A 15684-nucleotide genomic window follows, 5' to 3' on the forward strand; every position below is an offset into this window, starting at 1 on the left:
CCTTTCTGTAACTATGCCTTTCAAATAAATATATATTTAAAAGAAAAAAAAAAGAAATCCATAGATTATAAAACTGGGAAGGAACAATAGATTTTTGTGGAAAAGAAAAGACCCTTACCAGGAAACCCTCCTATTTTGGCCCTTGGCCCTGGACCTAAGAGTATTTCTGCTCTGATTTGCGATGTTTCTATTTCTACAGCCTGTGCTGGTTTCTGGAGTACATAAAAAGCTCAAGTCTGAACTCTGGAAGCCAGAAGCCTTTAGCCAGGAATTTGGAGACCAGGATGTTGACTTGGTAAACTGCAGGAACTGCGCTATAATCTCTGATGTCAAAGTTCGGGACTTCTGGGATGGCTTTGAGATCATATGCAGTAAGTAGCTTTGCTGTCTAGTTCAGTGAAGGCATACTGGGAAGTAAGCATCTATATGCCCATCACTGCTCCTGGAGTAACAAATTATACCCTCTTGGCTGGAGGAACATTCTCTCCTGGTGCTGATCACAGTGTAGTTTGCCTGGCAGTTTCATGTGAGGCCATGGGGTATATGCAGCACTTTGACTCCAAGGAAGGGTGATAGAGTCCCTGTGAAGTAGAAAAAGAGGGTATATACTAAAGCAGTGGGTGAGAAAAATAAACCCAAATAACCTAGTCCATATGTAAGTTTACAAGACTGAAATAAGAAGTTGGCCTTTGGGGCCAGCATTGTGGTTAAGCCACCACCTGCAATGCTAGTATTCTGTTTTGGGTGCCAGTTTGATACCCACCCGTTCCACTTCCAATCTGGCTCCCTGTTAATTTGACTGGGAATTCAATGGAAGATGGCCCAAGCGCTCAGGCCCCTGCACCCATATGGGAGACCCAGAAGAAGCTCCTGGCTGCTGGCCCCAGCTATTGAGGCCATTTGGGGAGTAAACCAGTGGATGAAAGATTTCTGTCTCTCCTTCTCTCTGTGTAACTCTGCCTTCCCAATAAATTTTTTTAAAAATCTTAAAAAAACAAAATACAGGGGCCAGTGCTGTGGCTTAGCAGGTAAAGCCACCACCTGCAGTGCCAGCATCCCCTTATGGGCGCCAGTTCATATCCCAGCTGCTCCACTTTCAATCCAGCTCTCTGCTCTGGCCTGGGAAAGCAGTGGAAGATGGCCCAAGTCTGTGGGCCCCTGCACCTGCATGGGAGACCCGGAAGAAGCTCCTGGCTCCTGGCTTCAGATCGGCTCAGCTCCAGCCATTGTGGCCAACTGGGGAGCTGAACCAATGGATGGAAGACCTCTCTCTCTCTCTGCCTCTTCTTCTCTCTCCATGTAACTCTGACTTTCAAACAAATAAGTAAATCTTTAAAAAACAATTTAAAAGAAGTTAGCCTTCTAAGATCTTTTAGTCTCTGGAAATTCAGGCAAAGGTATAGCAGGTGTTTACGGAAGTACTGTCTTTCTTCTAGAGCGACTGAGATCAGAAGATGGGCAGCCAATGGTGCTCAAACTCAAGGACTGGCCTCCTGGTGAAGATTTTCGAGATATGATGCCAACAAGGTGAGTGACCTACAGTGGTCATCACAAAGTAACCAGAAAAGTAAATTTTGCCTCTTTGCTTTCTTTGCCTGTCACAAGCTGAGTTATCATTGTTGCCCTTTTATAGGTTTGAAGATCTGATGGAAAACCTTCCTCTGCCGGAATATACCAAACGTGATGGCAGGCTCAATCTGGCCTCTAGGCTGCCCAGCTACTTTGTAAGACCTGATCTGGGCCCCAAGATGTACAACGCCTATGGTATGAGGGAGAGGTCTGATTGGCCTTTTGGGGGACTGTTCTCATTTCAGTTAGAGAGGGTGATTTGTGGTCTGGGTCATGTGTAGAGATGACTGAGCCAAGTGGCAGATACCAGAGAAGTTAAAGGTATCCAGAATGGTTTTTTTTTGTTTTTTTTTTTTTTTTTAATTAACAGATAGGGTTAGACAGTGAGAGAGAGAGAGACAGAGAGAAAGGTCTTCCTTCCATTGGTTCACCGCCCAAATGGCCGCTACAGCTGGTGCGCTGTGCCGATCCAAAGCCAGGAGCCAGGTGCTTCTCCTGGTCTCCCATGCAGGTGCAGGGCCCAAGCACTTGGGCCATCCTCCACTGCCCTCCTGGGCCACAGCAGAGAGCTGGACTGGAAGAGGAGCAGCCGGAACTAGAACCCAGCACCCATATGGGATGCTGGTGCCGCAGGCGGAGGATTAGCCAAGTGAGCCATGGCACCAGCCTCCAGAATGGTTTTAAATGTGTTTGCTTTGATCATATTAATTTGTGTATCATCCATATGGGCCCATTCCATAAGCATGTGTATCTCTAGGAGTTCAAAAGTCTCAAAAATGTTGCCCAAGGAGACATAAAATAACAGTGAAGAGTGCTGGCTGCCGTGTCCCCAGCCAGAGCTTTTTGAAGTCCACTAATGACCTAAATCACCACAAAGGTGCGCTTCACCTGAATGTCCTTATTGCTCAAATCTGTTTTATTGTTCAAGGAGAGATCAATTGGGAGGAGTGGATTGGTTTAATGGCCAAAGCTAATGATAGTGCCAACCGAGTTAGAAATCAGTCTGCACTAGTATAAAAGATACGAGGCAAGTGATTTCTTGGTAAACGTGTATTTCACTCCCAGTGTTCCTCATTTGAGTCCGTCCTTGAGCGTGTTTTTCAGTCTGTGGATTTTCAGAACATTGCTCCCTCACCCTGCGTGTTTCCTTTCCCCCGCAGGCTTGATAACAGCAGAAGATAGAAGAGTTGGCACAACAAATCTTCACTTGGATGTGTCTGATGCCGTGAATGTGATGGTGTATGTTGGGATCCCCATCGGGGAGGGTGCTCATGATGAAGGTATGACTTCCAGATAGCCAGTCTTGACCTCAGGGTAGAACTGGGTGTTTTCCTCCTCAGCCAGGGCCAAGGGCTTTTCCTTTTTTATCTCCCTAGTGCTTTTTCTCAAGTTTCTACCAGGCTTGATGCATAGTAGTTGTCCAGAGGATATTGCTAAACAAATTGAAGCTCTGCAGAGAAGAGAGCCGCTCATATATCTTTGACCCGAGCTGTTCTCTTTCTGGAAATGATGCCCTTTTCCGCTGAATTGTGGCATCACAGTGAGAAACGAAGAAGGAAGGCAAACCCCTCTGCTTGGTCCCTCGCCAGGTCACTGTGGAACAACAAAGGATGCAGCCAGGTCATCTGCACAGAAGTGAAACATAAAAGTGATACTTGGCTGCACTCGCATTTTCTCTCCCTGCCTTGTCAATATTAAAGTTAATAGGTGCTCATTTTGGAAGTTCAGAATAAAACAAAAATAAATAAATAAATAATTTTTTAAATAACTTAAACTATCAAGGTTCAGTGTTACTACTTTGGTGTATTTCCAGCTACACATTCCATTTTTTAAAAAAGATTTAACTATTTGAAAGCCACAGTGACAGAGGGAGACACAGAGAGATCTTCCATCCACTGGTTCACTTCCCAAATGGCCATGACGGCCAGGGCTGGGCCAGGCTGAAGCCAGGAGCCTGGAGCTCCATCCAGGTTTCCCACATGTGTGTCAAGTACTTGGGTCGTCTTCTGCTTTCCCAGGCACATTAGCAGAGCGCTGAATTGGAAGTGGAACAGCCAGGACTCGAACTGGCGCACATATGGGATGCCAACATTGTAGGCAGTGGCATATCCCGCTGTGTCACGATGCTGGCTCCCTGATTTGCTTTTGATGCTGCACACCTATAGACCATTCTATTTTGTTGTCTTTTAGGGGATTATAATAGAAAAGCATTGAAAGCCAGCCCTCTTAACCTGAAAGAGAAGTTTTATGCTTTGTGGGCTGAAATCCACAAAATCCAGAGTTTGAAAAGCTCTTGGGAAAATATATAGACTCCATCTATTTGTAACAGAAAATAACCCAAACTTAATCATAAGATACATGGCTATAGAGTTTAAGCAAGAAGGTGTGTTTCAAAGGAAAACTATACCTCCAGAAATTCTGGGTCTTTAATAAGTGAGGAATGGGGCTAGCACTGTGGTATTTGGGTAAAGCTGCCCCCTGCAGTACCAGTATCCCATATGGGTGCCAGTTCAAGTCCCGGCTTTTCCACTTCCAATCCAGTTCTCTGTTGTGGCCTGGGAAAACAGTAGAAGATTGCCAAAGTCCTTGGGTGCCTGCACCTGCCTGGGAGACCCAGAAGTGGCTCCTGGCTCCTGGCTTCGGATCAGCCCAGCTCCAGCCGTTGCAGCCATTTGGGGAGTAAACCAGTGGATTGAAAGACTTTCTCTCTCTCTCTCCCTCTCTCCCTTTCTCTCTGCCTCTGCTCTTCAAATAAATAAATAAATCTTTAAAAAAAAATAAGTATGGAAGATTTTATGTTGCTTTTCCTGTGTGTAGGGAAACTGACCAATGAGTTTTGAGTGTTTGATTCTGCCTTACATTATTACTCCAGAGAGATGGAGAAAATAAGACTAAGCCTCTTTGAACTGGATGTCAGCCTTCACTCAGAGCTAGTGAAGTGGCTGGTTACGTTGAAGGTGTCATTTTGCTCTTTTCAGAGGTGCTCAAGACAATTGATGAGGGAGATGCTGATGAGGTGACAAAGCAGAGGATTCATGATGGAAAAGAAAAGCCAGGTGCTCTGTGGCACATCTATGCAGCCAAGGATGCTGAAAAAATCCGAGAGCTACTCCGAAAGGTACACTTCCGAGTGGGCTGTGTTCCCACCTTACTGAATAAGGAATGGAGGCTGAGTCAGCCTGTATAGGAGGAGACATATGGAGTCATTTGGCGTTAAAAAGTATTAGCCATAATGCCTCTTGTTGAAATGCCCAGAGGACGTGTATCTACCCCTAGAAGACATTGAATAGGATAAAGCAGAAGCTTTGGCCTAACAGGGACGTTGTTGCAGCAAGTTGGATTTACGCTGTTAGTATTTATGTATCCATAGTAGTCACTCCCTTATCCATGGGGGATACATTCCCAGATCTGCAGCATATGCCTAAAACTGCAGATATTGGTTTTTTATCCTGTACATACATTTTTGTGATAAAGTTTGATTTATGGGCCAGCATTGTGGTGTAACAGGTTAGGCCTCTGCCTGAGACGCCAGCTTCCCGTTTGGACACCAGTTTGAGAGCCCACCCGACTGCTCCACTTCTGATCCAGCTCCCTGCTAATGTGCCTGGGAAAGCAGCAGAAGATGGCCCAAGTACCTGGGCCCCTGCACCCATGAGGGAGACCTGAAAGAAGCTCTGGGCTCCTGGCTTCGGCCTAGTCCAGCTCCGGCCATTCCTACCATTTGGGGAGCAAATCAAAGATATCTATCTCTCTCTCTCCTCATCTCTCTGTAACTCTGCCTTTCAAATAAATAAAATTAAATAAATAAATCTAAAATTTAATTTACAAACTAGTCACAGTAAGAGATTAATTAATTAATAGCAGTAACAAGTAATAAGACAGAACAACTACAATTGTACACTGTAATAAAAGTTATGTGACTGGACTCCCACCTTCTCTCCCTCTTTCTCCTCCCCTCTCAAAATATTTTATTGTACATTTACCACTACACTTACAGCTTCTCTTGGTGTATCTGAATTATCAGCATCACTACTCTTGTACCTTGGGGCCTTCATTAAGTAAAATAAGAATTAGTCATACGTAGACGCTGCAGAACTGGCACAGCCAGTCTGATAACCAAGATGGTTACCGAGTGCCTAACAGGCAGGTAGTGTATATAATGTAGACAGCGGGACAGAGGAGTGATTTATGTTCCAGGATGGATGGACTGAACACTGCAAAACTGTATCATGCTGCTCATTAATAAGACTCATTTGAATTGTTTATTTCTGGAATTTCTCATTTAGTATTTTCAGACCTCAGTTTATTGTGGGTAACTGAGACCACAGAAAAGGGAGCTGTGGACAAGGGGGTACCACTGTAGTGTTTTTTTGATTTTTGGATTTCAATCGTGGCTTTAGGTTGGAGAAGAACAAGGCCAAGAGAATCCCCCTGATCATGACCCAATTCATGACCAAAGTTGGTACCTGGACCAGACCCTCCGGAAGCGACTCTATGAGGAGTATGGTGTACAAGGTTGGGCTATTGTGCAGTTCCTAGGTGATGCTGTCTTCATACCTGCCGGAGCCCCTCACCAAGTAGGTTCCATCTTGGGGGCTGGACTCAACAGTTCTGTGGACTTCCTTATCTCTGCTTTCTTTTCTAATCTTACAAGGATTATACTGATTGTTCTTAAACTGTTTTTTGTTTTGTTTTGTTTTGTTTTGCTTTTGCTTTTGCTTTTTACTTTTCTCCTTGTGATTTTAAATGCTTGCTTTAAAATTTTTAAACGGGCCGGTGCTGTGTCACAATTGGTTAAGCCACCATCTGCAGCGCCGGCATCCCATATGGACACCGGTTTGAGTCCCGGCTGCTCCACTTACCATCTGGCTCCCTGCTAATGCTCCTGGGAAAGCAGCAGAGGATGGCCCAAGTGCTTGGGCCCCTGCACCCATGCGGGAGACCTGGAAGAAGCTCCTGGCTCCTGGCTTTGACCTGGTCCAGCCCTGGCCATTGTGGCCATTTGGGGAGTAAACCAGCGGATGGAAGATTCTTTATCTCACTTGCTCACTCACTCTCTCTCTCTCTCCCCCTCCCTCTCTTCCTCTTTCTTATTTATAAAGTAAATGTTTAAAAAAATTTTTAAGCAATTTAGACTATCAGAGAACAACTGAAAATCTCATCTCAGCTGCATGCGCCATACTACCCCTTGTCAGTCCATCCCAATCTAGTTTCCTTGCCTTGAGGTAGCTACCATTTATAGTTTGCTATATATTTCTCCAGGGCATTTTCTGTGAATATTTTTTATTGATACATTTACACTTCAGTTTTTCTGTTTTGTCATTATTATAAAAATGAAGTATTAATTGTTTTTAACTGTATCATGGACATTTCCTGTGTGTTACTGAATCCCTAATGTCTGATGTCTTCCTTCTTTTCTTTCCCTCCCAGGTTCACAACCTGTACAGTTGCATCAAAGTCGCAGAAGACTTTGTGTCTCCAGAACATGTAAAGCACTGTTTCCGCCTGACTCAGGAGTTCAGGCATCTCTCTAACACTCACACAAACCATGAAGATAAACTGCAGGTAGGTAACTCCTGTGTCCCCGACTCTGTCTGCCTGTCTCACACTAACATCCATGTTCGCCTTCGTGAAGGGCTGACTCTGGAGGAGAAATGACTCAGGGAAACCATGTCTGGGGATGTGGAGTCTTCTTTCAGGAAACATGTGACCGGTCTCCCTCAGTTTGGTCGCACAGAACACTCATTTCAAGCTAATCATTTCCGGTGACATAGCAGGTCTGTGTGGTAGTGTTAGTGTTAGTAACTGGCTAGACTGCCCTCCCCAGTCAGGTGTTTCCCAGAAGAGGAATTGACCTGCAGCTGCTGCTTAGAGTAAATTTCTGTGCAGATTCAATTCCAGGTCACTACCAGAAACGCAGTCCATCTCCCTAGGAACTGCACTCCCAGGGGGCAGGGCCGTGTTCTCTCCCAGGAAGCTGGGCTGGACAATTAGCTTAGGTTTCTTCTGCTTTTGAAATACATTGGAATTTTAAGGACAGAATTTCATTATTGGTATATTTGGTCACTTGAGTAGCATAAAATGAACAAAGAATAGGAAATAAGATTCTCCAAGCTACACATCAGCAGTGTGAGTGCACAACTCCCAGCCTTTCACTGGGGCCTGCTTTCTTCCATCAGGCCTGTGGCTTGGGGAATCTTCAACTGGTGATCCATCAGGTTGTAGGTGATTTTTCTCAGTCACCCTCAACCCTGAGTCTGATCTGCTTTTCCTATTTCACAATTATGGAGCATTTCAGCCGTAAAATTCTCATATAAAGTGTAAGTACAGATATACAACCATACATGTTTCAGACCCCACCTCCTTCAAGTCTCTACTTGTAACTTATCACTTATCCGTCAGACCTTCCCTGACCACCATATTAGGAATAACATCAGGGCAGGCATTTGACCCAGCAGTTAAGATGCCAGTTAAAGGGCCAACACCATGGTACAGTGGGCTAAACCACATATTGGCAATGCTGATATCCTATATTAAAGAACTGGTTTGAGTCCCAGCTGCTCCACTTCCAGTCCAGCTCCCTGCTAATGCACCTGAGAAAACAGCAGAGGATGGCCCAAGTATTTGGGCCCCTGCCATCCACGTGGGAAACATATTTTGGAATTCCTGTCTATTGGCATCTGTGTGGCCCAGCCCCAACCATTGCAACCATCTGGGGAATGAAGCAATGGATAGAATATCCTTTTCTCTGTGTGTCTCTTCCTCTTTCTGTGTCACTGTGTTTTTCAAATAAATATTAAAAAAAAAAAAAATGGGGGATGGCGCAGTGGCGTAGCAGGTTAGGCCTCCACCATCAGTGCTGGAATCCCATATGGGCACCAGTTTGAGTTCCGGCTGCTCCATTTCTGATCCAGCTCTCTACTGTGGCCTGGAAAGGCAGTGGAAGGTGCCCCAAGTCCTTGTGCCCCTGTACCCACATGGGAGACCTAGAGAAAGCTCCTGGCTCCTAGCTTCAGATTGACGCAGCTCCAGCTGTTGCGGCCAATTGGAGAGTGAACCAGCGGATTGAAGACCTATCTCTCTCTCTCTCTCTCTCTGCCTCTCCTTCTCTCTCTGTGTAACTCTGACTTTCAAATAAATTAATAAATCTTTAAAAAAATAAAAGATTGTCAGTTAGGATGCCCATATCCCATATCAGAGTACCTGGGTTCAAATCTGCACTTCACTCAATGCCAGTGTCCTGCTAATGCAAACCTGACAGGCAGCAGGTGATGGTGCAAGTAGTTAGGTCCCTGCCACCCACACTGGAGACCTACATTGAGTTCCCAGCTCCCATTTTGGAAATGAAACAGCAAATAGGAGCGCTCTGTCTCTGTCTCTCTTTCCATCTCTCTCTGTCAAACAAACAAAATTAATAAATACAAATGTTTTAAAACTTGAGGGGAGGGGCTGGTGCTTTGGCCATCAGGTTAAGCCACAGGTTGCAGCACCAGCATCCCATATAGATGCCAGTTCAAGTCCCAGCTCTTCTACTTCCAAACCAGCTCCCTAACTAACATTCCTGAGAACACAGCAGAGGATGGCACAAGTACTTGGGCCCCTGCACCCACGGAGACCCAGAAGAGTCACCTGGCTCCAAGCTCCAGGCTCTAGCCTGACCCAGGCCCAGTCATTGCGGACATCTGGGAAGTAAACCAGCAGATGGAAGATCTCTCTCACTGTGTTTCTCCTATCTCTTTCTGTAACTCTACCATTCAAATAAATGAATAAATATTTAAAGATAAAAAAAAATGTTCAGGGAAGAGTGAAATTCAAAGATAAGTTTATTAAGACAACATCAACTGCAGTACTCAAATCCCTTTTCACCATTTATTTTTTGCAGTAGCATTTCTACTCATTTGACATATATCTTGTGCAATGTCTGGCACATAGGAGGTACTCAGTAATTAATACTAAAAAGGAGAATAGCATAAGAGGGGCTTGGGTACTATCATTCTGTTTAAGAAATAAGATGCCATGTACATGTACAGCCTGCGCACATACAGCCCATCTGCAGGGAGCACATGTGTACATAAACAGCATGTGCACGTACAACACTGCTGACACTCCATGCACCCTTCCCATTTCTCTACTTGCCTTCCTCAGTGATAACCACAGTCTTCATGTCCTTTTAAAAATCTTAGTCTCTTCAACTGGTTCATTTTATTTTAATAACCTTTGTTGTTTCTTCCAGCTTCACATGTCACATGTGTTCATTTTAGACTAATTAGAAAATATATATATAACTGCAAAGGGAAAAAAATATCCCATAATTGTGCCTTACACTGTTGTTAAGTTTGAGGACCAGCATTGTGGTACACCAGTCTAGCCAGTGCATGCAGCACCAGAATCTTGTATCAGAGTACTGGTTCTGGAGCCGACGCCATGGCTCACTTGGTTAATCCTCTGCCTGTGGCGCCGGCATCCCATATGGGCACTGGGTTCTAGTCCCAGTTGCTCCTCTTCCAGTCCAGCTCTCTGCTGTGGCCCGGGAGGGCAGTGGGCCCAGGTGCTTGGGCCCCTGCTCCCACATGGGAGACCAGGAAGAGGCACCTGGCACCTGGCTTCAGATCGGTGCAGCGTGCTGGCTGTAGCGGCCATTTGGAGGGTGAACCAATGGAAGGAAGACCTTTCTCTCTCTGTCTCTCTTTCTCACTAACTCTATTTGTCAAAAAAGAAAAAAAAGAAAAGTACTGGCCCAAGTGCTAGCTGTTCTACTTACAGCTTCCTGTTAATGCATCTGGAAAGACAGCAGAAGATGGCCCAGGTGTTTGGGCCCCTGACATCCTACTTGGGAGACCAGGATGGAGTATCTGGCTCCTGGCTTTAGCCTGACTCAGACCTGGCTGTTGTAGTCATTTGAGGAGTCAACCAGCAGATGGAAGATATCTGTGTGTATGGTTGTCTCCCTTTTCTCTTTGTCACTCTGCCTTTCAATTAAGTAAATCTTTAAAATAAATAAATAAAAGGTAAGTTTATGGTAGGCGCTGCAGCTATGGTAGGCACTGGGCCTAGTGCTGAAGCCTGCACTTGGGCTGCTGCTCCCTGTCCTGGCTTCCTACTAACGTGCGCCCTGCTGGCAGCAGGTGCTGGCTCAGGTACTTGTGTCCTTGCCACCCAGGTAGGAGACCTGGACTGAGTCCTGCTCCTGGCTTCAGCCTGGCCCAGCCTAGGCTGTTGCAGGCATTTGAGGAGTGAACCAAAGAACAGGCAGTCTTTCTATCGCTCTGCCTCTCAGATAATTGGGGGGGTGGGGGGGTATTTATTTTAGTGCAAAAAAAATGTATACATAAAAAGGGCTTTTTTGTTTTTAAGATTTCATTTATATATTTGAGAGGTAGAGTTACATACAGAGAGAGTGAGAGACAGAGAGAAAGGTGTTCCGTCCACTGGTTCACTCCCCAAGTGGCCAGAACGGCCAGAGCTGCACCTATCCAAAGCCAGGAGCCAGGAGCTTCTTCCAGTCTCCCATGCGGGTGCAGGGCCCAAAGACTTGAGCCATCTTCTACTGCTTTCCCAGGCCAAGCAGAGAGCTGGAAAAAAAGTTTTTTTTGTTTTCTTTTGTTCTTGTTTTTTAAAGGATTATTTGCTTGAGGGGCAGTTACAGACAAGAGGTCTTCCATCCGCTGGTTCACTCCCCAGATAGCCGCAATGGCCGTAGCAGGGCTGATCCGAAGCCAGGAGCCAGTAGCTTCTTCTGGGTCTCCCACATAGGTGCAGGGGCTCAAGCACTTCAGCCATCCTCCACTGCTTTCCCAGGCCATCAGCAGGGAGCTGGTTTGGAAGTGGAACAGCCAGGACTTGAACCAGTGCCCATATGGGATGCCAGCGCCATAGGCAGATGTTTAACCTACTGTGCCTCAGCACAACCCCATAAAAAGAGTCTTTAAAAAGGACATGAGGGGCCGGCGCCACGGCTCAATAGACTAATCCTCTGCCTGCAGCACCGGCACACCGGGTTCTAGTCCTGGTTGGGGCGCTGGTCCTGTCCTGGTTGCCCCTCTTCCAGTCCAGCTCTCTGCTATGGCCCGGGAGTGCAGTGGAGGATGGCCCAAGTGCTTGGGCCCTGCACCTGCATGGGAGACCAGGAGAAGCACCTGGCTCCTGCCTTCGGATCAGCGTGGTGTGCCGGCCGCAGTGACCATTGGAGGGTGAACCAATGGCAAAAGGAAGACCTTTCTCTCTGTCTCTCTCTCTCTCACTGTCCACTCTGCCTGTTTAAAAAAAAAAAAAAAAAAAAAAAAAAAGGACATGGGGATGGGGTCAGCATTGTGCCATAGTGAGTAGAGTTGGTGCCTGTGACACCAGCATCCCTTTTGGGCATTGGTTCAAGTCCCAGTTCCACATCTAATCCAGCTCCCTGCTGGTGGCTTGGGAAAAGCAATGGAGGATGGCCCAAGGGTTTGTGCTCCTACCATTCATTTGGGAGACCCAGGTGAAGCTCCTGGTTCCTGGCTTCAGCCTGCCCAGCCTTGGCCATTGTAGCCATCTGGGGAGTCAACCAGCAGATAGAAGATATCTCTCTCTCTTTCTCTCTCTCTCTCTCTCTCTCTCTCTCTCTCTCAATTTCTCTGATGTGTGTATGTATATCCCTCTCTCTGTAACTCTACTTAAAAAAAAAAAGATTGATTTGAAAAGCAGAATTAGAGAGAGACAGAGTCAGAGAGGGAGAGAAAGAAGTCTTCCTTCGATCTACTGATCCACTCCCTACATGGCTGCAACAGCCAGAGCTGGGCTGATCCGAAGCCAGGAGCCAAGAGCTAGGATCTTATTCCGGGTCTCCCATGCCACAGTGCTGGCCCCTAAAAAAAATATTTTAGGTACATGGAAAGGCAAATGTGTAGCCTGGTAGTTGAAACCGTGGTTGAGACACCCTTGTCTCATATGGGAGTGCCTGAGTTCAGGCCTGACTCTGGCTCCTTACTTTAGCCTCCTGCTAATGCAGACCCTGGAAGGCAGCAATGATGACAGAGGAATTGAGTTCCTGCCACCCTCAGAGGAGACCTGGATTGTGTTCCTGGCTCCCAGCTTCAGCCACATGCCAGCTCTGAGCTTTGCAGTTATTTGGAGAGTGAACCAGCAGATGAGAGTGCTCTCTTTTTCTCTGTCTCTTCCTATCAGATAATGGAGTTATTTTATAATGAAAAAATAAATGTTTTCATAAAAATTATGCATGGCTTTTGACTTCTTTGAACAAAAATAACCTTTAATTCCTTTCTTCCACAAACTTTTTGATGTACCCTCATAATAAGCATATGGGTGGTGGTGCATATAAACTTTCTAATGATCTTTTGAATACAAACTTTGCTTTTTCTGAGAGGCAGAGAAAAAGGGAGCTCCCCTCCACTGGTGGTTTACTCCCCGGATGCCTGCAATGGCTTGGGTTGGGCAGTGGCCTACACACAGGAGCAGAAACACAATCAAGATTTTCCCATGGAGGCAGCAGGAAGGCAATTCCAAAAGCCATCAGTGCTGCCTCCCAGCGTCTGAATTGTCAGGGGACAAGCCAGGCATCAAATCCAGGAGCTGCACTATGAGACTGGGCAGCTCAGCTGGCATCCTCACCTGCTTGCTTGCTTGCTTGCTTGCTTGCTTTATTTATTTATTTATTTATTTATTTATTTATTTATTTATTTTTGACAGGCAGAGTGGACAGTGAGAGAGAGAGACAGAGAGAAAGGTCTTCCTCTGCTGTTGGTTCACCCTCCAGTGGCCACCGCGGCCGGCGCACTGTGGCCGGCACACTGCGCTGATCCGAAGCCAGGAGCCAGGTGCTTCTCCTGGTCTCCCATGGGGTGCAGGGCCCAAGCACTTGGGCCATCCTCCACTGCACTCCCTGGCCATAGCAGAGAGCTGGCCTGGAAGAGGGGCAACCGGGACAGAATCCGGCGCCCCGACCGGGACTAGAACCCGGTGTGCCGGCGCCGCAGGCGGAGGATTAGCCTAGTGAGCCGCGGCGCCGGCCCTCACCTGCTTTAGACCTTATATCTTTCGTGGCTTGCAGATCACTTTGGGAATTGATTTGGGAAGCACACAGTCATTGTTGGGGGTGGCATATAGTCAGGGGACAGCATGCATTTACAAGCGTAGCACACAGCATGTGGCTGCCATGAGCTGACTGTACTGCTTGCTTTCTCCAGGTGAAGAACATCATTTACCACGCAGTGAAGGATGCTGTCGGCACTCTCAAGGCTCATGAGTCCAAACTGGCAAGGTCTTAGTCATGGAGGAATTCCAGACTCCCCTGTGAAGCAGGTCTTTCACTCACAACACTTACAGGGAACGCAGGGTTCTCTGCTGGAGCAGAGGCCCTTCACCCAGAGCCAGTGTGGTCAGTATTACAAACTCTCCAGCCACTCTTTTCTCGCTGCCTCAACACTGAAGGTTGGCACAGGAAGGTCGCACTGTTCACACACACAGTTTCAGACTCCAAGCCGAGGGTGCCACATCCCCATCCTGTGGCCTTTTGGGAATTCAAATTGCCTGAACATTCCTGGGCTGTCCTTCACACTCTCCTGATTGGAGATTCGTGGAGACCAGGAATGTGGGCACAGCTTTGTTTTCTTCTCTTGGGCCTCCCTACCTGGAGTGTGTTTGGAGGTAGGGGGAATCATGTAGCTGATGCAGGTGGAGGGCGGGCATGTCAGCATGCCTGGCAGGAGCCTGACTCTCTCTGCACCTGACCTCTGACACAGCCCATCCCAGGGGACGGGGTGAAGCCATTCCCCACACTCTCCCATGAACACTGGAGTCTGGCAGGACCCAGGGAGAACCCACTGCTTTTCCCAGGAGGCTCCAGGATTAGGAAACGTGTGTATTTAGTGAAAAATAGGTTTGTAGTGAAATAGTTACTATTTCATGAAAGTAGATATTTTTAGAATTTTTGAAATACCACAGTTGTTTTCCTGGATTATGAGGAAAGGCACATTACATTTAGTCTTCCTTTCGATAAAACTCTTTGAAGAAATAGGATTTTTAGAAATCAGTTGCCCACTATAGCACAAAGTCAGCCAAAGCAGAATTTGAAAGAATTGGCTTTTTAGGATTCTTTTAGTTTCTCCCCATCTCCTCTCAGTCTTGCCTTGAGGGAACAGTCATCCACAAACTTCGTCATGTCTGAGCTGTGGTGTGTTCCCCACACACACTGGTGACTCCGGGAACCATTTTCACCTAGTACCAGCGTTCCCTTGGGACTCCTCCTGTGTTTCCAAATGCAAAGGAAAGTTTGATTTCCAACTTGAAGTTTTTTTGTTTCTTGGGTTTTTTTGTCCAGAAATATTTTCAACAAAACTTTCCAACTCAGTGAAGTTTTATTAAGGATTTATTTGAAAATGATGGAATTCATTGGCCCATAGGTACATTGGGAATGTATCTCTTTCCAGCTGTACTGTAGTGCCCTGCCGGTTTGTTTATATGTTCACAGTTAACTTTTTTTTTTTAATAAAAGTCATTTACTGTAGAATACTTTTAATTTCACTTTCTGTATTTTAATTTTGTTGAAGGGCTGATTGGGATTTCCATGTTCTTATTAAAAAGCTAACAAATTTGTTTGGAGTGGACTAAATTCTTCCCTTGCCAATCCTTGTGAACTCAAGGCCACGTTGCAGGCCAGGTAGGAGCTGGGGGATACATTACTGTGCTGCACCTGATTCTTACTCTACTTCCTGAACTTTTCCCCAGTTGGAAGAAAGAAAAATGCCAAGGTGAGGTCAGTGTGGTTCGGAGGCTTTTGAGAAGGCACCAGGACACATGAGTCGGGTGGGAGGAGAGAAAGGTGTCCCATAGTTACTGCTTCTACTTCCCTGGGGCTGAGTGTTGAGGGGAAAGGCCGTGAGGTGTGGCCTGAGCATGGCGTGGGGTAGTCAGTGGTGGGATTCCTCAAAGCACGAGGCCCTGGCTGCCCATACACAAAACCCAGTCGGCCTCGCTGATGGTGGAGAAGGCCCATGGGATTTATTGCTTATCGAGGAGCAGTGCAGCATCTTGAAGGATGAGTAAAGGCTGCATCCAGTCAAGAGGGCTTTGGGAGAGGAGGTGGTTAAAAGATAGCAAGAGGGGTCATCAGAGGCTGCTTCT

The 15684-nt window shown here is 46.4% G+C and overlaps 1 protein-coding gene across 2 annotated transcripts in view; it reads left to right on the forward strand.

Moving 5' to 3' along the window:
• The window catches only part of KDM3B (lysine demethylase 3B), an 83741-nt gene extending 68585 nt beyond the window's left edge, over nt 1-15156 (forward strand). For both annotated transcript variants that reach the window (XM_008255093.4, XM_017341086.3), the window contains 8 exons: nt 200-371; nt 1437-1527; nt 1634-1764; nt 2730-2849; nt 4548-4687; nt 5970-6146; nt 7000-7134; nt 13749-15156. In XM_008255093.4, coding sequence (XP_008253315.1) covers nt 200-371; nt 1437-1527; nt 1634-1764; nt 2730-2849; nt 4548-4687; nt 5970-6146; nt 7000-7134; nt 13749-13829 — 1047 coding nt within the window. In that variant the 3' untranslated portion in view covers nt 13830-15156. The remainder of the gene's footprint in view (nt 1-199; nt 372-1436; nt 1528-1633; nt 1765-2729; nt 2850-4547; nt 4688-5969; nt 6147-6999; nt 7135-13748) is intronic.
• Nucleotides 15157-15684: the final 528 nt, after the last annotated feature.

This window comes from Oryctolagus cuniculus, chromosome 6 (genome assembly GCF_964237555.1).
Source record: "Oryctolagus cuniculus chromosome 6, mOryCun1.1, whole genome shotgun sequence".
NCBI classification, from domain to species: Eukaryota; Metazoa; Chordata; class Mammalia; order Lagomorpha; family Leporidae; genus Oryctolagus; species Oryctolagus cuniculus.